General features: G+C 43.0%; 1 protein-coding gene across 2 annotated transcripts; it reads left to right on the top strand.

Annotated features, from left to right (window-relative positions):
• The first annotated feature begins 64 nt into the window (after positions 1-64).
• On the top strand, positions 65-24,908 carry POLR1E (RNA polymerase I subunit E). Of its 2 annotated transcripts, none has more exons than XM_060153392.1 (12): positions 65-217; positions 790-893; positions 2,091-2,167; positions 3,871-3,956; positions 7,712-7,770; positions 8,552-8,696; positions 10,438-10,545; positions 11,175-11,271; positions 12,776-12,918; positions 22,212-22,293; positions 23,278-23,409; positions 24,562-24,908. In XM_060153392.1, exons 1-12 carry the CDS (start codon positions 142-144, stop codon positions 24,719-24,721), a joined length of 1,269 nt encoding a protein of 422 aa, XP_060009375.1. In that variant the 5' UTR covers positions 65-141; the 3' UTR covers positions 24,722-24,908. The 2 variants fall into 2 exon arrangements, with proteins under 2 accessions (XP_060009375.1, XP_060009376.1); XM_060153393.1 differs by having other exon boundaries at positions 23,298-23,409; positions 24,562-24,698.

Genomic DNA, 24,908 nt, shown 5'->3' with positions numbered 1-24,908 from the left:
AGCCATGCGTCTCTGAGCGTGCAGGGCGTTGCCCGGCGAGGCCCTGCCTCTTCCGGCCCGGAGCGTTTCCTCTGCGTGAGCTTAAACGAGCTACTGGCCGCGGCTGTTTTAGCTCCTGGGCTTGGCGTCTGGAGAGGCGAGATGGCGGCGGAGGTGTTGCCGAGTGCGAGGTGGCTGTACTGTGGAGAGCCCGACGAGAGCCAGAGAGCTGTACTGGGTAAAGACTGCGAAACTGGAGCAGAGTTCCCCATAACTTCCTCCCCTTCCGTCTCGGTACCGCTACAGCCCTCCACTTCCCACATCCGTCGGGTGCCCGTTCCCAGCTGAGCCAAGATCCCTTATGGTCTCCCCCACTACTTGGGGTTCGGCCAGGGCTCCTCTGTCATTGCACCATCTTTCTGGTACCACCTCCCACCTGGATGAGGAAATCCCAGTTACCCCCTCTCCAGGACTGTATGTACCCAGGAGCCCGTCATCTCCTCACCCACCAGGTCTCACACCTGCTCTATTTCCTTCTCTCTGCTGGCCAGGGATTCCCTCTGTCTTTCTAGATTTGGCCTAGGTCTCCTCAGTCAGCCCCATTCCCCTAGTTATTCCCTCCTGTCAGAGCCCTTCCCCAGCCCCTCTTCCCACCTGGACCAGGAAGGACCTCCTTCAGTCCCCCTTTGGGTCAGGACCTGGGGCTCCTTGCCATACCCATTCCTCCAGTCACTCCCTCCCGTTGACAATCCATTTCCTCCCCACCATACTCTTGTGCTCTCATCTCATTCTTGGGCTGCAATCTTACAGTCCAGTTCTCCAATGGGAAGCTACAGAATCCAGGCAACATGCGCTTTACCTTGTACAAGAGCAATGATTCCACAAACCCCAGGAAGAGAAGTCAGCGGATCCTGGTAAGTGCTGCCGTGGCCAGTCGCCCCCACTCTTCAGGCTTCAGGAGGCCTCCTGGGTGTGGGTGGAGGTAGGAGGGAGTGAGTGGAGAAAAGGGGGGATAGCAAGTGAGCCTTTGAAGAACTTTGAGCCCCAGGTGGGGACAGGTTCCACTGAGTTTCACACTTGTGGTGAAGCGCTGGCCTTTTATTCATTTGTTCATTCAACAAGCATTTATTGAGCCCTACTGTGGCCCTGGGCTGAAAGCTGCTAGGGAAAGAGCTAAGTGAGAGCTGGCCCCACTCTGAGGGAGCTCGTACTCCAGAGCAGCGTTTCCCAGTCTCAGCACTATTGACATTTTGACCCAGATAATTCTTTGATGTGGAGGCTCTCCTGTGCAGCACTGGGTATTTAGCAGCTTTCCGGGCCTCTACCCATTAGCTACCAGGAGCACCTCCCAGTTGTGGCAAACAGAATGTCAGACATGCCTAGATATCCCCAGAGTAATTCCCTGGGTTGAGAACCACTGCTCTAGAGAGGTGAGAACTGGATGTGAGGGACACTCATACAGAAATAGATAAAGCTCAGAGTCCCTGGGAGAGAGAGTACAGAGCAGGGCAGAGTGGGTTTAGTCAGTGAAGTCTCTGCTTGCTAGAATGTCTTCCTGGGGGAGGGTGCATGGGAGCTGAACCCTGAAGGATGGAGGAGGGTTTAACAGCTGAAGTTAGTACTCCAGGTGAAGAGGATAGCCAGGACAAACAAGGGGAAGCAGGAAAGCCTGGCTCTGATTGAGGAGTGAATTAACCATTTCCATGATCCTGAGAGCATATAAGGAGCAGTCATGATAGAGGAGAGCAAAGAGGTTCAAGAAGGGCTTGGACTTTGGGGTTGCCTGCAGAATCATTTTGTTGCATGCCTCTAAGTGCTGAGAGCCCTGGGCCCATCTTCCAAGTTCTGTGGTACAGCTCCCCCAAGAACTTCTCAGACCAGCTAGAAGCAAGCACTACCTGGGACTTTTCAAAAGTCCTCTTGCCTTTCCCCCAGGGATACCCCAGATTCACTTAGAGATAGGGAGCTGGATCATCTCAAAGAGGTTCTCTCATTCTGATCCACCTGTGGTTTGGATTCTAAAGCTTCTACAAACGTGGAAAAGGGAGTCAAGATATTTACTATCTTTCAACATTGGTTGTAATGGAGCTTCCCCCCGCTCTACATTTTAGGCAGCTGAAACAGACAGACTTTACTATGTGGGAAACAATTTTGGGACTGGAGCCCTGAAATGCAACACTCTTTGCAGGTAGGGACAGGGGAAAGGGATTGTGGGAAGTGGGGGGGGGGTGGCCCTGGCACTGCTCTTCGCTGTCTTTAATTTAGGGGCAGTGAGGGAAATCTAGAGAGATTTACCAAGTTCCTGTGTTCCCAGACCCCGGGGCCCTCACACCAGCATGTAGACATTCCTGAAATTGAAAAGTGACTTACATTTGTTTAATTTCCTGAAAACCTCGTTCATTTGTAGTCTTAAAAAAATTCTTTTTGTAAATTAATTTATTTTTGGCTGCGTTGGGTCTTTGTTGCTGCACACGAGCTTTCTCTAGTTGCGGTGAGCGGGGACTGCTCTTCATTGTGGTGTGAGGACTTCTCATTGCGGTGGCTTCTCTTGTTGCAGAGCACGGGCTCTAGGCATGCAGGCTTCAGTAGTTATGGCACACAGGCTCAGTAGTTGTGGCTCGCAGGCTCTAGAGCGCAGGCTCAGTAGTTGTGGCACAGGGGCTTAGTTGCTCCGCATCATGTGGGATCTTCCTGGACCAGGGATCGAACCCGTGTCCCCCATTGGCAGGCAGATTCTTAACCACTGCGCCACTAGGGAAGTCCCCCCAATTTTTTTTAATTGAGATATAATTGACATATAACATTATATTAGTTTCACGTGTATAACATAATGATTCAATGTATGTATATATTGTAAGATGGCCACTACAGTGTCTAGTTAACATCCACACATAGTTACAAAATTTTTTTCTTGTGATGAGAACTTTTAAGACTTCCCCTCTTAACTTTCAAATATACGCTACAGCATTATTTTCTATTGTCACCATGCTGTACATTACATCTCTAGGACTTATTTTATAACTGGAAGTTTGTACCTTTTGACCACCTTCATTATTTCTGACCACATCATTAACTTGCAATATTCTTTGCTTATAACTATCTTGTTCCCGAAAGGCAGCTGTCTCTACTAATTTGGAATGTGTGATCAATAGGCCAGAGTTTACCAGAAGTCTGCCTTGGGACTAACTACAAGAAAAGGATTTGGTAGTGTCTGAGACTCCAGAATTTCTGCCTAGCTCTGGAAAGATTACTGACTTGGGGCAACTCTGCCCTTTACTGACCCCTAGTCTACTCCTCGGTACAGTGAAGATTGTCTAGCCTGAACAGTCTTAAGTGTCAGGGGTTGGCATAATGCAGTGTCCTTGTGAAGGTAGCCATCAGTGAATCACAAACAAGCCCCTTTTAGGGTCCCGCCTGAACCACCCTGATAGAAGTCAGATTAGTGTGTATATGCTTGAAACTTTTAACTTTTATTATCCCTTTACAAAGATTTTCTAGTTTAAACTGGTCTCATAATTACCAAGGTTTTACTTGTCTTTGCCTCCATAGAATTTATACGTGCAGTAAATTCTAGTGTTTAATTCTAGATTCTTATATTCCAGGAGGGTTTCCCACTATAGCAGTGAGCCCAAATGTGATCAGCTACAAGAATCACCTGGTGGCTTCCCCCACTGCCCCCAGAGCCTCTTCATGAACCCTTTCCTCCTTTCCCTTCCCATGCAGAGAATTGCTGCTGTAGGGGATTATTGTTACTCATGAGCAAGTGATGTCTTCCTCAGGTGTATTGCGGCAGAAAGAAGGTTGAGAACTTCTAAGTGGAAAAAAGGAGGTTGTATAAACAATATCTTTTGAATAATCCATTGTCACTGGTATTATTCCTTTTTTATTCAGGCACTTTGTGGGAATTTTGAACAAGACCTCTGGCCAAATGGAAGTATATGATGCTGAATTGTTCAATATGCAGCCACTGTTTTCCGGTAGGTCTTAGTCATGAAGGCTCAAAGAAATGCTGAATATTTTAGGTTTCCTGGATGAGTCGGTTTGACTTTTTGATTTGTAAAATACATTTTGTAGCTAGTTTTTCAAGGTTTTTTTTCCCCATTTGAAAAAGTTTTAAAAGTGCTTTTACTCAGCAAATATTTATTGATGACCTCCTATGCTCCAGGCACAAGTTAGGGGCTGTGAATATAGCAAAACAGACACAGATCCTGTCCCTACAGTGTTTACAGACTTAAGATCAGGAAACTAATCTTAGTTAAAGCAAGTTGAGCACTGATCTGAGCAGAGTATTGGAGGGCATACATGATACTCTTTTCCATCGAGGGCCTTGCTTAATTTTTAATTGTTCTAGTTGGGGTAGAGGTTTAAAAAAATTTTTTTTAATTTATTTATTTTTGGCTGTGTTCGGTCTTCGTTGCTGCGTGCAGGCTTTCTCTAGTTGCGGCGAGTGGGGGCTACTCTTTGTTGAGGTGTGCAGGCTTCTCATTGCGGTGGCTTCTTGTTGCGGAGCACGGGCTTCAGTAGTTGTGGCATGTGGGTTCAGTAGTTGTGGCACACGGGCTTGTGGCACATGTGGCACATGTTGCTTTGCAGCATGTGGAATCTTCCTGGACCAGGGCTCGAACCCGTGTCCCCTGCTTTGGCAGGCGGATTCTTAACCACTGCGCCACCAGGGAAGCCCTGGAGTAGGGTTTTAGAATCTCTGGTAGCTTATAGGTTGGACAGTAACTTCCAGGTCGATGCAAAGTCTCTACACTTTCTAATTTGGGAAGAGATCCATTTTCTCTCTAATCCACTGGGAGAAGTTACAGTACTTCTCCACTTTGGCATTTTAGAATGTTCAGGGCTAGAGTGGGGTCTTCCAAAATGATAGATAAGAGGGTCAAACTCAAGGGGCTCCTGTTCCTAAATCTTAAATACTGAGAACCATGGTAGGGGGGGGAGTTAGATAAGGATCATTAGGATCATTGTGAATCTGCTCGATACCTTCAGAGGCATTAGTTCTAATAACTTCACTCTCTCAAAGCAGTGGTCTCAGCCCTTTTGAGAATCTCATAAGGACCTGGACCTACCTCCTAGAAACATACGTAATTTACAAAAAATATGAGATTTTGCATATAATTTTAAAGGGCTCTTGCATCCCAAAGCCTAGCTGTGAATTTCCTAGGGGTCCGTAGTCTCTAGGTTAAGAATTCCCTGCTTTGCAAACAAATATAACTGCATATAAGTTATCCTCCAAATGCTCTTCTGTCTTCTGAGGAGGCAAAGAAAATTGTTCATTAATTTGTTGATTAAACACGTTTTTGTTTTTACAAGTAAAAAATTTGTAAATATTGGTTAATTCTAACCAGCATATATCAGAAATACGCACAGCATTTATTGGGTCCTTACTATGCTCTGGGCACTGTTCTAAGCACTTTCAATGCACTACGTCATTTACTTCACATAACAACCCTGTGGGGTAGGTATTGTATTCCTTTTGTTTAATCAATGATGAACCTGGCCCAGAGGCTAAATGGCAAGATCCTACTGCTGGCGTATATGAGAGACCTGGGATTTAAATGTGGCACCGTCACTCCAGAGCTTGTGCTTCTGTCCACTAGATTATATTGCCCCTTACATGAATACTCTGTGGGAGATTACAGAGCTTCATGTAAATAATACCTCATGTTTATGCCTTGCTTTTAGGTCTTGAAAAAAATTTTTTTTTAACTTTTTAAAAAAATTGAAGTATAGTTGATTTACAGTATTTTGTTTCAGGTGTATGGCATATGATATATATATTTTTTTTTCGGCAGATTATATTCCATTATAGCTTATTACAAGCTATTGGGTACAATTCCCTGTACTATACAGTACATCCTTGTTGCTTATCTATTTTATGTATAGTAGTTTGTATCTGTTACTTCCATACTCCTTATTTGTACCTCCCCCACACCCTTAGTAACCATAAGTTTGTTTTCTATGTCTGTGAGTCTGTTTTGTTTTTTTTTAATTTATTTAAATTTATTTTTGGCTGCATTGGGTCTTTGTTGCTGCACGTGAACTTTCTCTAGTTGCGGTGAGCGGGGGCTACTCTTGTTGCGGAGCATGGGCTCTAGGCGTGCAGGCTTCAGTAGTTGTGGCACACGGGCTCAATAGTTGTGGCTCACAGGCTCTAGAGCACAGGCTCAGTAGTTGTGGCGCATGGGCTTAGTTGCTCCGTGGCGTGTGGGATCTTCCCGGATCAGGGCTCAAACCTGTGTCCCCTGCACTGGCAGGCAGATTCTTAACCACTGAGCCACCAGGGAAGCCCTGTGAGTCTGTTTCTGTTTTGTATATACATTCATTGATTTAAAAAAAATGTTTTCTAATTAAATTATTTTTATACAGTTTTTAAAGGTTATTTTCCATTTACAGTTATTATAAAATATTGGCTGTATTCCGTGTGTTATACAGTATATCCTTGTAGCTTATTTTATCCATAATAATTTGTACCTCTTACTCTCCTACCTTTATATTGCCCCTCCTCCTTTCTCTTTCTCCTCACTGGTAACCACTAGTTTGCTCTTTCTGTGAATCTGCTCTTTTTTGTAATATTCACTAGTTTGTTTTATTTTCTAGATTCCACATATAAATGATAGCATACAGTATTTGTCTTTCTCTGTCTGACTTCACTATGCATAGTGCCCTCCAGGTCCATCCATTTTGTTTCAAATGGCAAAATTTCATTCTTTTTTTTATGGCTGGGTAGTATTCCATTGTGTATATATGTATAATGGCTAGAATAAACCAATATTTACAACTTTTTTACCTATAAAAACAAAAATGTGTTTAAGAAATTAATGAACAATTTTACATACATACACAATGGAATGGCCTCAGGGTGTGGTGGCCGCTATTACCTTGATATGGGGTGTGGTTGGTGTTGGGGGTCTAAAGCCCAAGGAGGGTGTGAGGTGTTCCTTCCTTTCTGCCCCATGGCTGTCACCTCCCTGTCAGGGGCAGGGGCTGCTCCCCAGCTGCTAGACCCAGTCTTCTTCCAGGGGCTGGTTGGCCCAGATCCTGCACCAAGCTGTGGTATGGAGTGAGCCCATGCAGACCTTCTCTTCCTTTCAGATTCCTCTCAGGGCGGGGCGGGGGGCGGTCCCAACCCTACTACCTGGTTACGTGGAAATCTTTCTTTTTTTTTTTTTAATGTATTTTTTTATACAGCAGGTTCTTATTAGTCATCCATTTTATACACATCAGTGTGCTTTGGTTGTATAGGAATTCTTCTGCCGGTTTCCAGTTAGTTTTCCATGAGAATTGTTCCACATGTAGATGTATTTTTGATGTATTTGTCGGAGGAGGTGAGCTCCAGGTCCCCCTCTTGATCCCTCCTCCTTAGGTCTTTTACAAGGAGGGCAGAACTGTATACTGGGAGGAGCAGAGGACTTTTTTTCTAATCCCATCTCTGCATTGCCTGGGGCAAGTCATTTCACCTGGAGGCCTCATGTTTCCTTATTTGTGAAATGAAGGGCTTGGATCCGATGACCCCTTCACTTGACTCTAATTTATTCTCCAAATCCTCTAACTATACTGAAGCTTCATATTAAATGTTCACAGTATACACATGTTAAGCTCTGGAAAGTCCTGTACTAAAGAAATCTGTTTTTCTTAGATTAACTGTTAAACAAATATTAAACACTATTATGGTCTGTAGGCCTTACAGTTTGCTTGTCTTTCTTTGTTTTTGTTTTGTGTTTTGTAGATGAATCAGTTCAGAGTGAATCGACACTAGAGAGTCACACCAAGTCTTTTAGAGAAAAGGTAAGTGTGACAGAACTAAGATGTGAGACCTAAAGTGAGTTCCTTCCAGGCCTTGGGTTTCTCCATCAGTAAAATGAGCTGGTTGAACACAGGGGTCTCCCTAGCTGCTCTCAGCTCATTCAGTCTGTGGTTCTCTGGACAAGTGCTACCTGCACAGGCCTCCTTGGCCTCACAGACTGCAGACCTCCTCTCTGGGGCAGCTATACACAGCTCTGTGCCAGTGTCTGGAACTGGTTCTCTGGGCTGTAGCATAACACTTATTTTCAGGATTTAATCCAAGTTTCAGAAAATATTGGAAGCCTGGAAACTTCACATCAAGACAAAGTAAACTTTAGGATTTTCAATGTAGAAGCTTCCTACAAAGCTCATCTCACCCCAGGATGGCAAACTGATTGAATCTCCAGTGCTGCCTGGAAGGGAGTGAAACTGTCTGCAGGCTCAGAGGGAGAGTGAGCGATCTATTAGTAATGTCTGTTTTCCGTGTAGGATTAGAAAACCGGTAAGCTGTGTGCCCCAGATTTACCAACCCTAATTGTAGTCTTTTTTACAGCTGAAAATACTGTTGATTTATAAATAGCTCATTACAGTTTATAAAGCAAGTACTTCAAATCTCTTAATATCTTTTGGTTCTTAAAACAAGCCTATGAGGTAGTTAGGTATGAGTCAGCCCAATTTACGGAAGTGGTATTAATGGCTCAGAGAGGCCGTTTACCCGTAGTGACACAGCTAGGAGTAGCAGTGCTCAGCCCGTTCCCAGTGACCAAATTTGTCTTTTGCACAGATGGATTCTTGCATTGAAGCCTTTGGTACCACCAAACAGAAGCGGGCTCTGAACTCCAGGAGAATGAACAAAGTTGGCAGTGAATCTTTGAATAGTGCAGTGGCTAAAGCTGCTGAGAGTATAATTGATACAAAGGGTGTGACTGGTAAGCAGCTGGAACTTGGGGTAAGAGGCTGCTGGTAGAAACAGCTTTCCCTTCTCTTGAGATCTTTCACCCGCCCCACAGAGAGAAATGATGGGAGTTAGGGCTGGATTCCTTCCTGCTTCTCCCTGAGGGCCTTCTTAGGAACAGACTCTGGAAATCATAAGAAACATCTGACATGGCCTGCTCTCAGTGAGCTCACAGTCGAGTAGAGGAGACAGACATGGGAACGGTTATGTGCCCTCTGTGTCCTTGGTGCCAGGGCTACAGCCTGCAGGGCACAGAGGAGGGAGACGGCCTCAAGTCTCTGTGAGTTACAGGGAGGTTTTCGTCAAAAAGGCTGATGTGATGATGATGAACGAGCCTCTAGAGACACTTTGAGGTCACTGGATCTTTTTCTTTTCCTAAATTCTTCAGCAGCTTGAGTATTAAATTGCATTATTTAAAATGTGTAATGTGTTTATTGTTCAAATGCATTATAAGAACATAAGAGAAAGTTATATATATATATATATATGAGAGCAGTTTTTCTATTAAAATGGAATTTTAGTAAGTTTTAGAAAATCTTTTCATACCCGATGATTATGTATTTTCCTATGTTATCTTTCAGTACTTTCACAGTTTAACTTTTTACATTTACAATTTAATGATTTTTTTTTTTTTTGGTCTATGGTACAAACCTAATTTTATATTTTCCAAATGATTAGCCAGTTGTCCCCAACTCCATCCTTTCCTTTTGTAAAAAAATGATTTAAAAAATCATCTGTATCATTTTACCACATTCTTAATTGTGTTCTCGCTCATCATTCTTACTGGCTATTCTTGTAGCAGCATCAGGTCCTTTTGATTGTAGTAGCCTCACCTTCCAGTTTGTTGTCTGATAGGGCAAATTTATCCTCCATCCTTATTTTTCACAAATGTACTGGTTATTGTAGCATGCTTATTTATTTGTTTGTTTATTATTTATTTATGGCTGCATTGGGTCTTTGTTGCTTCACGCGGGGGCTTTCTCTAGTTGTGGTGATCAGGGGCTAATCTTCGTTGCGGTGAGTGGGCTTCTCATTGTGGTGGCTTCTCGTTGCGGAGCACGGGCTCTAGGGTGCGCAGGCTCAGTAGTTGTGGCGCACGGGCTTAGTTGCTCCACGGCATGTGGGAACTTCCTAGACCATGGCTCGAACCCATGTCCCCTGCATTGGCAGGCGAATTCTTAACCACTGCACCACCAGGGAAGTCCTGTAGCATGCTTTTTTTTCCCAGGTGATCTTAAGAATTATTTTGTCAAGTTCTCTCAAAATCCAATTGGGATTAATATGGGGAGAATCAGCATCTTTATAATATTATGTTTTCCCATCCAGGAACATAGAAACATGTCTCCATTTAGTCAAAGATATACTTTAATGTCTAAGTAAATTTTTCAATTTTTTTTGTTCAGTTTACTCTCAGCTACTAAAGGACATTTAAAAAAAAATAATTCACCCATTTTCCCATCATTCTACAAGACCAACTATTACAATTTTCCTGTTTTCCTCTCTGTTCTTGTCTGTGTGCATACTTAATTTTTACATGGTTATTCCTGTGTGATAGTTAGCTTTATAATTTGATTTTTCTTTTTCACTGACAATATGTGAAGTTCAGATGAGGGGGTTCTGGGCGACGATGATCTTGAGTGCACGGGTTGCAGAGTGTTGGGGAACTTGAAGCCGAGCAGGGTGACACTGACACTGACTCTTTCTTCATTGAAAAGCCCTGGTCAGTGACGCCATCCACGATGACTTGCAGGATGACTCCCTCTACCTCCCTCCCTGCCACGCTGATGCAGCCAAGCCTGAAGACGTGTATAAATTTGAAGACCGTATCCTTCTTGTGGGAGAAATGCCACCTCATTTCCCAGGTTGGGATATGCGCACAGGAGTGGCATGGCCAGGCTCTCTGAGGGTGTCAGTGGTCCTGTGATACTCATAGAAGCTCGCCCCAGACTCTTGCAGTTGCCCCAGCGCTATTGCTGGGAAGTCAGCGAGGCTCCCTCACTAGCTGAGGCACCTGCTGCAGCAGAGGCCTCTCAGGCCTTGTGATTCAAACCCATCCCTCAGCAAAATGCAGAATGCCCACGGTTCGGCCCTGTGGGGGTCACCTTCCGTGAAGAGTCAAAATACGACTTTTAAGTTGGCCAGTGCCCAAAGTCTAGGGCAGACTGATGTATAAAGAAGGGTTGGAATGTAGAGTTTCCGTACTTGTGGTTCTATTCAGATGGAAAGTGCCTGCAGTGGCTTTGTGATAAGAGAAGGCAGAAAGCCCAGGCAGGCAATGAGCTCTGGGCTGGGAGTCTGGAGAACTGAGTCCTGAAGCTCTGCCCGGACATACTGTGTGATATTCCCCTCTCTAAGCCTCAGATTTTCCCATCTGTAAAATGTGGCCGATATAAGATGATCTAGCTAGTTGGATGTTTCCATTTTGGTCACGTTGTTCTTGACCTGTAACTAGTTCTTTCCCCTGCGGAGTATGACGCTCTTCAGAGCCCTTCTGAAGCTTTCAGGAATGTCACCTCAGAAGAAATACTGAAGATGATTGAAGAGAACAGGTACCCGAAATGGGCAGATGGAGTGTCTCGGGAGTGATGTTGGGATACAACAGTAGTCAGACATGAAGCAGACCTTGGGTGTTAGTCAGTGAGAATATACGTCTGTTCAGCATTTGAACATGAGCGAGCTAGTGTTTTCTCAAATGGTTGAGCTCCCAGGCCTGTTGTCCCAAGGCTGTGGGTGGCTTTCAAGGGAGAGAATTGGCCTCTGAGTACGTGGAACCTGTGAGTGGGCAGAGGGTGGTGAGGCCTTGTAGTCTAGGGCTGGGAACTGGAGCTGACCTGTATCGGTCCCACCCCCCCCCCAGCCAATGTTATGCTGTTGCCGATTGTCACTGGTGGGGCCCAAGTGCTGGCCTGGGAGTAGGTGCCAGCTGAAGTGATGGTTTATCTGTGGTGATGTGCTGAGTGAAAGTTAAATTATGTATTTTAAATATAGTATATTTTAAATCAGAGATGATTTCCTCTCCTCCCTCCACCCCTCCCCCACTTTTTGGCTTTTAAAACACCTTTTTTTTTTAATGATGATGAGGTTTTTTTGCTTTTGAGTTTTTTCTTTTAATAATTTTATCTTGAGAAAATAAAAAGTTGTCAACCCTAGGTTAGTTCCCCCAATTTTCGTTTGGAAATTTTACTGGTCAGTGAAATCCAGTCTTGGAAAATACATGTTCTTCCCTCTCTCCAAAGAAGTGCTCTTTACTGGTTCTTCGTTGTGTTAATGTGATTGTGGCTCAGGGGCAGGTGCAGGAATGAGTTCTGGGCTGGGAGTCTGGAGAACCGAGTCCCCATCTGCCTCATGGACTGTGTGATCTTCCCCTGTCTGAGCCTCAGTTTTCCTTTAAGTAAAATGAGGCCGATACAAGATGATCTTGAAGAGCCTTTTATCGCTGCGAGTTCATGATCCTGACAGTGGTAGAACAACAGTATGTAAAAATAATAGCCAACATTGATGGAGCTCCTACATGTGCGAAGCACTGCTTTCCTTGTCTCATTTAATCCACAAAAACCCGTAGGACAAGGGTACTATCATTGGCCTTAATTTACAGGTGAAGAAACCAAGGCAGAGATGTTCAGAAGCTTGTCCAAGCCACTGCATGGCAGAATGGGGATTCAAACCCAGATAGTTGAGAGGCTATGCTCCAGACCGCCACATCAGGATTGGGCCCACTATGGCCTGAGCGCCGAGTCTGGCCCACTGCCTGTGAATAAAGTTTTATTGTAACGTAGCTTCAGTCATTTATTTATATGTTATCAATGGCTGCCTTTGCATTACAGTGGCAGTGACCATGTTGCCCACAAAATGTATAATATTTGTTATCTAGACCTTTACTGTCCCTGCACTAAATCATGCTCCTCCTATTATAAGGGGCTGGTTGGATGGCTGTTCCTCAGCTGTTGACTGTGTGCCAGGTGTGAGGGGTGCCTGCTGTTTTCATTGTGAAGGAGTGAATGGCTCCTGACAGCCGGTCTTAACACATTTCTCCTTTTCCCTCCCTTGTTTTAGTCACTGCTCCTTTGTCATAGAAGCGTTGAAGTCTTTGAAGTCTTTGCCATCAAGTGAGGAGAGCCGAGACCGCCAGGCCCGTTGCATATGGTTTCTGGACACTCTCATCAGATTTCGAGCACAGAAAGTGATTAAGCGGAAACGTAAGTCCATGCTAGACATTTTTTAAAAAATTGAAGTATAGTTGATTTATGTTGTTAGTTTCAGGTGTACAGCAAAGTGATTCAGTTACATATATATTTATACATATATATGTTCTTTTTCAGATTCTGTTCCATTATAGGTTATTACAAGATACTGAATAAAGTTCCTTGTGCAAGGAACAACAACAAGGACGCTAGGTCCTTGTTGTTTATTTTATATATAGTAGTGTGTATCTGTTAGTCCCAAACTCCTAATTTATCCCTCCCTCCCCCCCGCCCTTCCCCTTTGGTAACCATAAGTTTGTTTTCTATGTCTGTGAGTCTGTTTCTGTTTGGTAAATAAGTTCATTTGTATCATGTTTTTAGATTCCACATATAAGTGATAGCATATGGTATTTGTCTTCCTCTGTCTGACTTCACTTAGTATGGGAATCTCTAGGTCCATCCATGTTGCTACAAATGGCATTATTTCTATTTTATGGCTGAGTAATATTCCATTGTATATATGTATACCACATCTTCTTTATCCATTCATCTGTTGATGGACACTTACGTTGCTTCCATGTCCTGGCTGTTGTAAATAGTGCTGTGAACTTTGGGGTGCACATATCATGATAGACATTTTATTCTAATTATTTTCAGTCTGTTATTTGTCTATAATTCTTAGACTAGCTCTAGTGAGAGAGGAAATGGACATGTCTTTCCATGTCTTTATTTATAACTGTGTAACAGTGGGATTCTGATTGGTACTGCTGACATGCTGAGAGAACTTGCCAAGCCCTTTCCTCAGAAAATAGGGTCGGGTTGGATTATACGATTGCTCAGAGCTAACATTCACTACTTCTGTGTTAGGCAAAGTTGAATATCCAGTCAAATCAAATGAACGTTTTAAGGGACAGTTAGACAAAGAGTTATATGGGGAGAAAAATTGGCCTTGCTTGTGAAGGCTTGTGGCACGTTGTTGTGTCAGCCATTTCTGACTGGGAAAGAAGTCAGTTTCTGCTGGTAACCCATGCCACTGATCACCAGGGCATGGGTGGCTGCCACACACGCACATCCACCCAGAGTCAGAAACCCAGAGGGAGACACCTGTGGTTTTAGGCATAAGGTGCATGTAGTCATGTTCCTGTGATTGGGCACCCAAGGGTCTGTACAGACACACCTCGTTCTATTGTGCTTCACTTTATCGTCCTTCGTAGATACTGTGTTTTTTTACAAATTGAAGGTTTGTGGCAACCCTGTGTTCAGCAGGTCTGTTGGCACCATTTTTCCAAGAGCATCTGCTCACTTTTGTGTCTCTTTGTCAGGTTTTGATAATTCTCACAATACTTTAAACTTTTTCATTGTTATATTTATTATGATGGTCTGTGGTCTTTGATGTCACTACTATGACTCGCTGAAGGTTCAGATGATGGTTAGCATTTTTTAGCAGTAAAGTATTTTTTAATTAAGATATGGACTTTTTTTATCAGATGGTTTTTATTCTTCAACTTGTTAATATGGTGTATCATATTGACTGATTTGCGTATATTGAAGAATCCTTGCATCCCTGGGATAAATCCCACTTGATCATGGTGTATGATCCTTTTAATGTGTTGTTGGATTCTGTTTGCTAGTATTTTATTGAGGATTTTTGCATCTATCTTCATCAGTGATGTTGGTCTGTAATTTTCTTTTTTTGTAGTATCTTTGTCTGGTTTTGCTATCAGGGTGATGGTGGCCTCATAAAATGAGTTTGGGAGTGTTCCTTCCTCTGCAATTTTTTGGAAGAGTTTGAGAAGGATGGGTGTTAGCTCTTCTCTAATTGTTTGATAGAATTCACCTGTGAAGCCATCTGGTCCTGGACTTTTGTTTGCTGGAAGATTTTAAATCACAGTTTCAATTTCATTACTTGTGATTTGTCTGTTCATATTTTCTGTTTCTTCCTGGTTCAGTCTTGGAACGTTATACTTTTCTAAGAATTTGTCCACTTCTTCCAGGTTGTCCATTTTACTGGCATAGAGTTGCTTGTAGTAGTCTCTTAGGATGCTTTGTATTTCTGCAGTGTCTATTGTAACTTCTCCTTTTTCATTTCTAATTTTATTGATTTGAGTCCTCTCCCTCTGTTTCTTGATGAGTTTGACTAATGGTTTTATCAATTTTGTTTATCTTCTCAAAGAACCAGCTTTTAGTTTTATTGATCTTTGCTATCGTTTTCTTTGTTTCTATTTCATTTATTTCTGCTCTGATCTTTATGATTTCTTTCCTTCTGCTAACTTGGGTTTTGTTTGTTCTTCTTTCTCTAGTTCCTTTAGATGTAAGGTTAGATTGTTTGAGATTTTTCTTGTTTCTTGAGGTAGGCTTGTATTGCTATAAACTTCCCTCTTAGAACTGCTTTTGCTGCATCCCATAGGTTTTGGATTGTCATGTTTTCATTGTCATTTGTCTCTAGGTATTTTTTGATTTCCTCTTTGATTTCTTCATGATCTGTTGGTTATTTAGTAATGTATTGTTTAGCCTCCATGTGTTTGTGTTTTTACATTTTTTCCCCTGTAAATTGATTTCTAATCTCATAGCATTGTGGTCAGAAAAGATGCTTGATATGATTTCAATTTTCTTAAATTTACTGAGGCTTGATTTGTGACCCAAGATGTGATCTGTCCTGGAGAATGTTCCGTGCGCACTTAAGAAGAAAGTGTAATCTGCTGTTTCTTGGATGGAATGTCCTATAAATATCAATTAAATCTGGTCTACTGTCTCGTTTAAAGCTTGTGTTTCCTTAGTAATTTTCTCTTTGGGTGATCTGTCCACTCGTGTAAGTGAGGTGTTAAAGTCCCCCACTATTATTGTATTACTGTCGATTTCCTCTTTTATAGCTGTTAGCAGTTGCCTTATGTATTGAGGTAATCTTATGTTGGGTGCCTATATATTTATTTATTTATTTTTTAACATCTTTATTGGGATATAATTGCTTTACAATGGTGTGTTAGTTTCTGCTTTATAACAAAGTGAATCAGTTATACATATACATATGTTCCCATATCTCTTCCCTCTTGCATCTCCCTCCCTCCCACCCTCCCTATCCCGCCCCTCCAGGCGGTCACAAAGCACTGAGCTGATATCCCTGTGCTATGCGGCTGCTTCCCACTAGCTATCTACCTTACCTTTGTTAGTATCTATATGTCCATGCCTCTCACTCACTTTGTCACAGGTCACCCTTCCCCCTCCCCATATCCTCAAGTCTGTTCTCCAGTAGGTCTGTGTCTTTATTCCTGTCTTACCCCTAGGTTCTTCATGACATTTTTTCCCCTTAAATTCCATATATATGTGTTAGCATATGGTATTTGTCTTTCTCTTTCTGACTTACTTCACTCTGTATGACAGACTCTAGGTCCATCCACCTCATTACAAATAGCTCAATTTCGTTTCTTTTTATGGCTGAGTAATATTCCATTGTATATATGTGCCACATCTTCTCTATCCATTCATCTGATGATGGGCACTTAGGTTGTCTCCATCTCCGGGCTATCGTAAATAGAGCTGCAATGAACATTTTGGTACATGACTCTTTTTGAATTATGGTTTTCTCAGGGTATATGTCCAGTAGTGGGATTGCTGGGTCATATGGTAGTTCTATTTGTAGTTTTTTAAGGAACCTCCATAACTGTTCTCCATAGTGGCTGTACCAATTCACATTCCCACCAGCAGTGCAGGAGTGTTCCCTTTTCTCCGCACCCTCTCCAGCATTTATTGTTTCTAGATTTTTTGATGATGGCCATTCTGACTGGTGTGAGATGATATCTCATTGTAGTTTTGATTTGCATTTCTCTAGTGATTAATGATGTTGAGCATTCTTTCATGTGTTTGTCGGCAGTCTGTATATCTTCTTTGGAGAAATGTCTATTTAGGTCTTCGGTGCATTTTTGGATTGGGTTGTTTGTTTTTTGTTATTGAGCTGCATGAGCTGCTTGTAAATTTTGGAAATTAATCCTTGTCAGTTGCTTCATTTGCAAATATTTTCTCCCATTCTGAGGGTTGTCTTTTGGTCTTGCTTATGGTTTCCTTTGCTGTGCAAAAGCTCTGAAGTTTCATTAGGTCCCATTTGTTTATTTTTATTTCCATATCTCTAGGAAGGGGGTCAAAAAGGATCTTGCTGTGACTTATGTCATAGAGTGTTCTGCCTATGTTTTCCTCTAAGAGTTTGATAGTTTCTGGCCTTACATTTAGGTCTTTAATCCATTTTGAACTTATTTTTGTATACGGTGTTAGGGAGTGATCTAATCTCATACTTTTACATGTAGCTGTCCAGTTTTCCCAGCACCACTTATTGAAGAGGCTGTCCTTTCTCCACTGTACATTCCTGCCTCCTTTACCAAAGATAAGGTGACCATATGTGCATGGGTTTATCTCTGGGCTTTCTATCCTGTTCCATTGATCTATCTTTCTGTTTTTTGTGCCAGTACCATACTGTCTTGATTACTGTAGCCTTGTAGTGTAGTCTGAAGACAGGGAGCCTGATTCTTCCAGCTCCGTTTTTTGTTCTCAAGATTGCTTTGGCTATTCGGGGTCTTTTGTGTTCCCATACAAATTGTGAAATTTTTTGTTCTAGTTCTGTGAAAAATGCCAGTGGTAGTTTGATAGGGATTGCATTGAATCTGTAGATTGCTTTGGGTAGTAGAGTCATTTTCACAATGTTGATTCTTCCAATCCAAGAACATGGTATCTCTCTCCATCTATTTGTATCGTCTTTAATTTCTTTCATCAGTGTCTTATAATTTTCTGCATACACGTCTTTTGTCTCCTTAGGTAGGTTTATTCCTAGCTGTTTCATTCTTTTTGTTGCAGTGGTAAATGGGAGTGTTTTCTTGATTTCACTTTCAGATTTTTCATCATTAGTGTATAGGAATGCCAGAGATTTCTGTGCATTAATTCTGTATCCTGCAACTTTACGATATTCATTGATTAGCTCTAGTAGTTTTCTGGTACCATCTTTAGGATTCTCTATGTATAGTATCATGTCATCTGCAAACAGTGACAGCTTTACTTCTTTTCCGATTTGGATTCCTTTTATTTCCTTTTCTTCTCTGATTGCTGTGGCTAAAACTTCCAAAACTATATTGAATAAGAGTGGTGAGAGTGGGCAACCTTGTCTTGTTCCTGATCTTAGTGGAAATGCTTTCAGTTTTTCACCATTGAGGATGATGTTGGCTGTGGGTTTGTCATATATGGCCTTTATTATGTTGAGGAAAGTTCCCTCTAGGCCTAATTTCTGCAGGGTTTTTATCATAAATGGGTGTTGAATTTTTTTGAAAGCTTTCTTTGCATCTATTGAGATGATCATATGGTTTTTCTCCTTCAATTTGTTAATATGGTTTATCACATTGATTGATTTGCATATATTGAAGAATCCTTGCATTCCTGGAATAAACCCCACTTGATCATGGTGTATGATCCTTTTAATGTGCTCTTGGATTCTGTTTGCTAGTATTTTGTTGAGGATTTTTGCATCTATGTTCATTAGTGATATTGGCCTGTAGTTTTCTTTCTTTGTGACATCCTTGTCTGGTTTTGGTATCAAGGTGATGGTGGCCTCGTAGAATGAGTTTGGGAGTGTTCCTCCCTCTGCTATATTTTGGAAGAGTTTGAGTAGGATAGGTGTTAGGTCTTCTCTAAATGTTTGATAGAATTTGCCTGTGAAGCCATCTGGTCCTGGGCTTTTGTTTGTTGGAAAATTTTTCCTTTTTTTGTGGTAGGCGGGTCTTTCACTGTTGTGGCTTCTCCTGTTGCGGAGCACAGGCTCCAGACGTGCAGGCTCTGCGGCCATGGCTCATGGGCCCAGCCGCTCCGCAGCATGTGGGATCTTCCCGGACCAGGGCACGAACCCGTGTCCCCTGCATCGGCAGGCGGACTCTCAACCACTGCGCCACCAGGGAAGCCCTGTTGGAAGATTTTTAATCACAGTTTCAACTTCACTGCTTGTGATTGGTCTGTTCATATTTTCTGTTCCTTCCTGATTCAGTCTTGGCAGGTTGTGCATTTCTAAGAATTTGTCCATTTCTTCCACGTTGTCCATTTTATTGGCATAGAGTTGCTTGTAGTAATCTCTCATGATCTTTTGTATTTCTGCAGTGTCAGTTGTTACTTCTCCTTTTTCATTTCTAATTCTATTGATTTGAGTCTTCTCCCTTTTTTTCTTGATGAGTCTGGCTAATGGTTTATCAATTTTGTTTAGCTTCTCAAAGAGCCAGCTTTTAGTTTTATTGATCTTTGCTATCATTTCCTTCATTTCTTTTTCATTTATTTCTGATCTGATTTTTATGATTTCTTTCCTTCTGCTAACTTTAGGTTTTTTTTGTTCTTCTTTCTCTAATTGCTTTAGGTGCAAGGTTATGTTGTTTATTCGAGATGTTTCCTGTTTCTTAAGGTAGCATTGTATTGCTATAAACTTCCCTCTTAGAACTGCTTTTGCTGCATCCCATAGGTTTTGGGTCGTCGTGTCTCCATTGTCATTTGTTTCTAGGTATTTTTTGATTTCCTCTTTGATTTCTTCAGTGATCACTTTGTTATTAAGTAGTGTATTGTTTAGCCTCCATGTGTTTGTATTCTTTACAGATCTTTTCCTGTAATTGATATCTAGTCTCATAGCATTGTGGTCAGAAAAGATACTTGATACAATTTCAATTTTCTTAAATTTCCCAAGGCTTGATTTGTGACCCAAGATATGATCTATCCTGGAGAATGTTCCATGAGCACTAGAGAAAAATGTGTATTCTGTTGTTTTTGGATGGAGTGTCCTATAAATATCAATTAAGTCCATCTTGTTTAATGTATCATTTAAAGCTTGTGTTTCCTTATTTATTTTCATTTTGGATGATCTGTCCATTGGTGAAAGTGGGGTGTTAAATTCCCCTACTCTGAATGTGTTACTGTCGATTTCCCCTTTTATGGCTGTTAGTATTTGCCTTATGTATTGAGGTGCTCCTATGTTGGGTGCATAAATATTTACAATTGTTATATCTTCTTCTTGGATCGATCCCTTGATCATTATGTAGTGTCCTTCTTTGTCTCTTCTAATAGTCTTTATTTTAAAGTCTATTTTGTCTGATATGAGAATTACTACTCCAGCTTTCTTTTGGTTTCCATTTGCATGGAATATCTTTCTCCATCCCCTTACTTTCAGTCTGTATGTGTCTCTAGGTCTGAAGTGGGTCTCTTGTAGACAGCATATATATGGGTCTTGTTTTTGTATCCATTCAGCCAGTCTGTGTCTTTTGGTGGGAGCATTTAGTCCATTTACATTTAAGGCAATTATCGATATGTATGTTCCTATTCCCATTTTCTTAATTGTTTTGGGTTCGTTATTGTAGGTCTTTTCCTTCTCTTGTGTTTCTTGCCTAGAGAAGTTCCTTTAGCAGTTGTTGTAAAGCTGGTTTGGTGGTGCTGAACTCTCTCAGCTTTTGCTTGTCTGTAAAGGTTTTAATTTCTCCATCAAATCTGAATGAGATCCTTGCTGGGTAGAGTAATCTTGGTTGTAGGTTCTTCCCTTTCATCACTTTCAATATGTCCTGCCAGTCCCTTCTGGCTTGTAGAGTTTCTGCTGAGAAATCAGCTGTTAACCTTATAGGAGTTCCCTTGTATGTTATTTGTCATTTTTCCCTTGTTGCTTTCAATAATTTTTCTTTGTCTTTAATTTTTGCCAGTTTGATTACTATGTGTCTCGGCGTGTTTCTCCTTGGGTTTATCCTGTATGGGACTCTCTGTGCTTCCTGGACTTGGGTGGCTATTTCCTTTCCCATGCTAGGGAAGTTTTCGACTATAATCTCTTCACATATTTTCTCGTGTCCTTCCTCTCTCTCTTCTCCTTCTGGAACCCCTATAATGCGAATGTTGTTGCGTTTAATGTTGTCCCAGAGGTCTCTTAGGCTGTCTTCATTTCTTTTCATTCTTTTTTCTTTATTCTGTTCTGCAGCAGTGAATTGCACCATTCTGTCTTCCAGGTCACTTATCCGTTCTTCTGCTTCAGTTATTCTGCTATTGATTACTTCTAGTGTATTTTTCATTTCAGTTATTGTATTGTTCATCTCTGTTTGTTTGTTCTTTAATTCTTCTAGGTGTTTGTTCTTTAATTCTCCTGGTATTTGTTAAACATTTCTTGCATCTTCTCGATCTTTGCCTCCATTCTTTTTCCGAGGTCCTGGATCATCTTCACTATCATTATTCTGAATTCTTTTTCTAGAAGGTTGCCTATCTCCACTTCATTTAGTTGTTTTTCTGGGGTTTTATCTTCTTCCTTCATCTGGTACATAGCCCTCTGCCTTTTCATCTTGTCTGTCTTTCTGTGAAAGTGGTTTCTGTTCCACAGGCTGCAGGATTGTAGTTCTTCTTGCTTCTGCTGTCTGCCCTCTGGTGGATTAGGCTATCTAAGAGGCTTGTGCAAGTTTCCTCTGGACATTGTTTTTTAATTTTCATTTTTAATTAATTATTGGACACTTTTTTTTTTTTTTTTTTTATGGCTGTGTTGGGTCTTCGTTTCTGTGTGTGGGCTTTCTCTAGTTGCGGCGAGCGGGGGCCACTCTTCATCGCGGAGCACGGGCCTCTCACTGTCGTGGCCTCCTGCTGCGGAGCACAAGCTCCAGATGCGCAGGCTCAGTAGTGTGGCACACGGGCCTAGTTGCTCCGCGGCATGTGGGATCTTCCCAGACCAGGGCTCGAACCCGTGTCCCCTGCATTGGCAGGCAGACTCTCAACCACTGCGCCACCAGGGAAGCCCTGGACACTTTTTTTTAGACATGATACTATTGCATACTTAATAGACTACAGTATACTATAAACATAACTTATATGCACTGGGAAACCAAAAAGTTCACGTGACTCACTTTATTGCGGTGGTCTGGAACCAAACCTGCAATGTCTCTGAGCTATGCCTGTACTCATGGTTTTCACTATTTGCTTAATTCTTATTTTCACATTCCAACCTCCCTTCCTTTCCCTCTCCCTCGGCTTTATCCACAATCTGTTTTGCTTTCTAACATCTTTTGAACTCTGTATCTTTAGGCCTCACTGGAGTCTGCTTTTCTTTCCTGTCACTGCCCTGTCATGAACATCTCTTGTGCACATATGGTCTGCAGGCTGAAGCATACCTGAGCACGTGTTCATTTGAAAGTGGCTGTTCTGTTTCACAAGCCCCTTCTTCTCTTCCCACATGCCTCTGTTTATTCCAGTGGCCCAACTGTTGTCCGCTTTTCCCAGCTCATAGGTGAGGTGTGTCCTGAGAGTTTTGAAAGAAAACGATCAGACTCTATTTTGTCTTGTAGGTGCCCTGGGACCTGGAGTTCCCCACATCATTAACACCAAGCTGCTGAAGCACTTTACCTGCTTGATCTACAACAATGGCAGGTCAGGGGGCTTGATTTCTCGGCTTCTGCCTGTAAAGGAGAAAGCAGGACAGGGAGGGTGGTGGGAGTGGGGACAGGGGGCTTGGATTGCAGTCTGTATTCACAGAGACACTATGCTGAAGAGAGCACTGCCATTTGGAGGGCTCCTGGGGTCAAGTGAGTTTAGGCAACACTGTAGTACAGACTCTGTCCCTTTGGGAGAAGCTCATGTTAAAGGCTCTGGGAAGTCCTGTAACAAAGACTTCATGTCACTCGCTTCTTCCAAGGACCCCTGCCTAATGTCCTAATGTTGTATGGAGAGGCAGTGTTGCAGGAAAGGGCAGGCCAGTGGGATGACTTTGAGGAAAGCACCCCAAGCAGCACACCTGGGCTTCCTTCCTGCCGCTTGCTTGCAGTGTGTGTCCTGCTCTGAGTGTGCTTGGAAGAATCATCGGCAGCTGAGTTTGGGATGACTGTTCCCAGCAGCCCTGCTGAACAGGCCGGGAAGATGGGGAGGGTCCTCGCCAGTGCAAGGCTCTGACTGTGCCTGGGGAAGGTGCGGCCTTCTCTGTCCCCTTGGAGGGACACTGGCATTGGCTCACCGCTCCACTGTGCCTGAAGGCTTGGGCACCACCACAGGACAAGGGATGTTGCTCTAATTCCTTTTCTTCTCCCTGGGATGAGAAGACTTTTTATTTTTTTGCGGTACGCAGGCCTCTCAGTGTTGTGGCCTCTCCCGTTGCGGAGCACAGACTCCGGACGTGCAGGCTCAGCGGCCATGGCTCACGGGCCTAGCCGCTCCGCGGCACGTGGGATCCTCCTGGACCGGGGCACGAACTCGTGTCCCCCACATCAGCAGGCGGACTCTGAACCACTGCGCCACCAGGGAAGCCCGAGAAGACATTTTGAATGCATAAGGGAACAGGCTTGGATGTTTTTCCTTTGCTTTTGGAGAAATCATCTCGGAGTTTAATTTTGCCTCTCTTTTATTGCCACTGATTTGCAGTTTGCGGAACTTAATTTCAGACTCTATGAAGGCAAAGATCACCGCCTATGTGATCATACTGGCTTTGCACATAAACGACTTCCAGATTGACCTGACGGTGTTACAGAGGGACTTGAAGCTCAGTGAGAAAAGGTGAGCACAAAAGAAGAAAAAGCTCCCTTAGGGCGCCTTGATGTAGTTGTGGTACTGCTGGAAAGCATGAGGCACTGTCGAGGGACCTGGGGACAGTTTTCAGATGAATGAATAATTGATTGAATGGATGGGCAACCAGATATTACCGTGTGCCTTTGCTTTGCTAGGCACAGTACCAAATCTGTCATAATATCTCAGTGATGTCGCTAAGAAACAGTGGAGGAATCTTTGGTTCAGAGAAGTCAGTGATTTTCCCAGGGTCACACAGCCAAGAAGGGGAATAGTTGGGCTTCAAACCTGAGCCTTCCATCCCTGTGTAACTGAGCAACCTCCAGTCTCCAAACTGCTGTCCCTGGGAAGAGGGACTCTGTATGGTTCCGATGGGGTAACCTAGGGGTGGAAGTTATATAAGAGAACCCCAATTTCAGCTTAGCATAAAGCACTTTGCTCAGTCAGATGGAAGGAGCTGCCAGGGGTTGTCCAAGGCAAGGCAGAGCTGCAGTTTGGCAGGGATGTCACACTTGGGCTTCTCTGACCTGACTGGGAGGGTTGGCAGAGGTGGCAACCTTTAAGGCCCTTTCTAGCCCTGCTAGAAGGGATGCAGACTGAGTAGGGAGCAGAGCCTCCCAGGATGCTGAACCGTGGGGTATACTGGCCTTTGTCAGTGATTTAGGAGCGTCTGACCTCTGAGGACCCTGATGGTATTTCAGGAGAGCCTAGGAAAACACCCTTATCTGGACTCTTCTAGCAGTCCAGAGAGGGATTATTCTGAGGGCTCCACAGATGGCATTCTCATGAGTAGTGAGTTTGAACATACAAGAGAAACAGATACTTGAAGTCTGTAAAATTCTAGCAAGTGCTTAATCCTTGCTACAAGAAGTAAACACAGTTATCAGTAGGATGTAGATAACCTGGTTTTCCATCATTTATATAGATATTTTTTAATGGCAACACATTAAAATGGGAATCTGATGGCTCTCGAGGGGATCTTGTCTGCCTCTCTGCTGGGAGCTTTGCCCCTTGTGGCTCTCTTGGGAATTCTGTCTTCATGGCCTGGAGCACGAATGTGCTGCCCCCTCCTGCCAAGCCTCCCTGAGCATTTGCATTGAGGAGACTCTCCATTTGTTGTATGTGTCTGTGTTTGTTCCTTAGGATGATGGAGATAGCGAAAGCCATGAGGCTGAAGATCTCTAAAAGAAGGGTTTCTCTGGCAGTGGGCAGGGAGGAGGATCACAAACTGGGCACCCTGTCCATCCCACTGCCCCCAGCCCAGGCCTTGGACCGTCAGTCAAAGCGGAGGAAAATCACCTAGAGGTGTGCTTTCCAGACAGAGCATTTTGGCCACATCATAGCCACTCCTTCTATCCATTTGCATTTTTATTTGTAAAGAAAGAGGGATAAAGAAGCCATGCTTTGGCACAGGTATGAAGCCAGAAGTCAGCCTATCAGTTGTGCTGGTGTTAAGCAGAAACATAAAGTGTTGGCCCTACTGGACTCCA

The sequence above is a fragment of the Lagenorhynchus albirostris genome, chromosome 7 (genome assembly GCF_949774975.1).
Source record: "Lagenorhynchus albirostris chromosome 7, mLagAlb1.1, whole genome shotgun sequence".
NCBI lineage: Eukaryota > Metazoa > Chordata > Mammalia > Artiodactyla > Delphinidae > Lagenorhynchus > Lagenorhynchus albirostris.
This window is presented reverse-complemented; position numbering and strand designations above follow the sequence as displayed.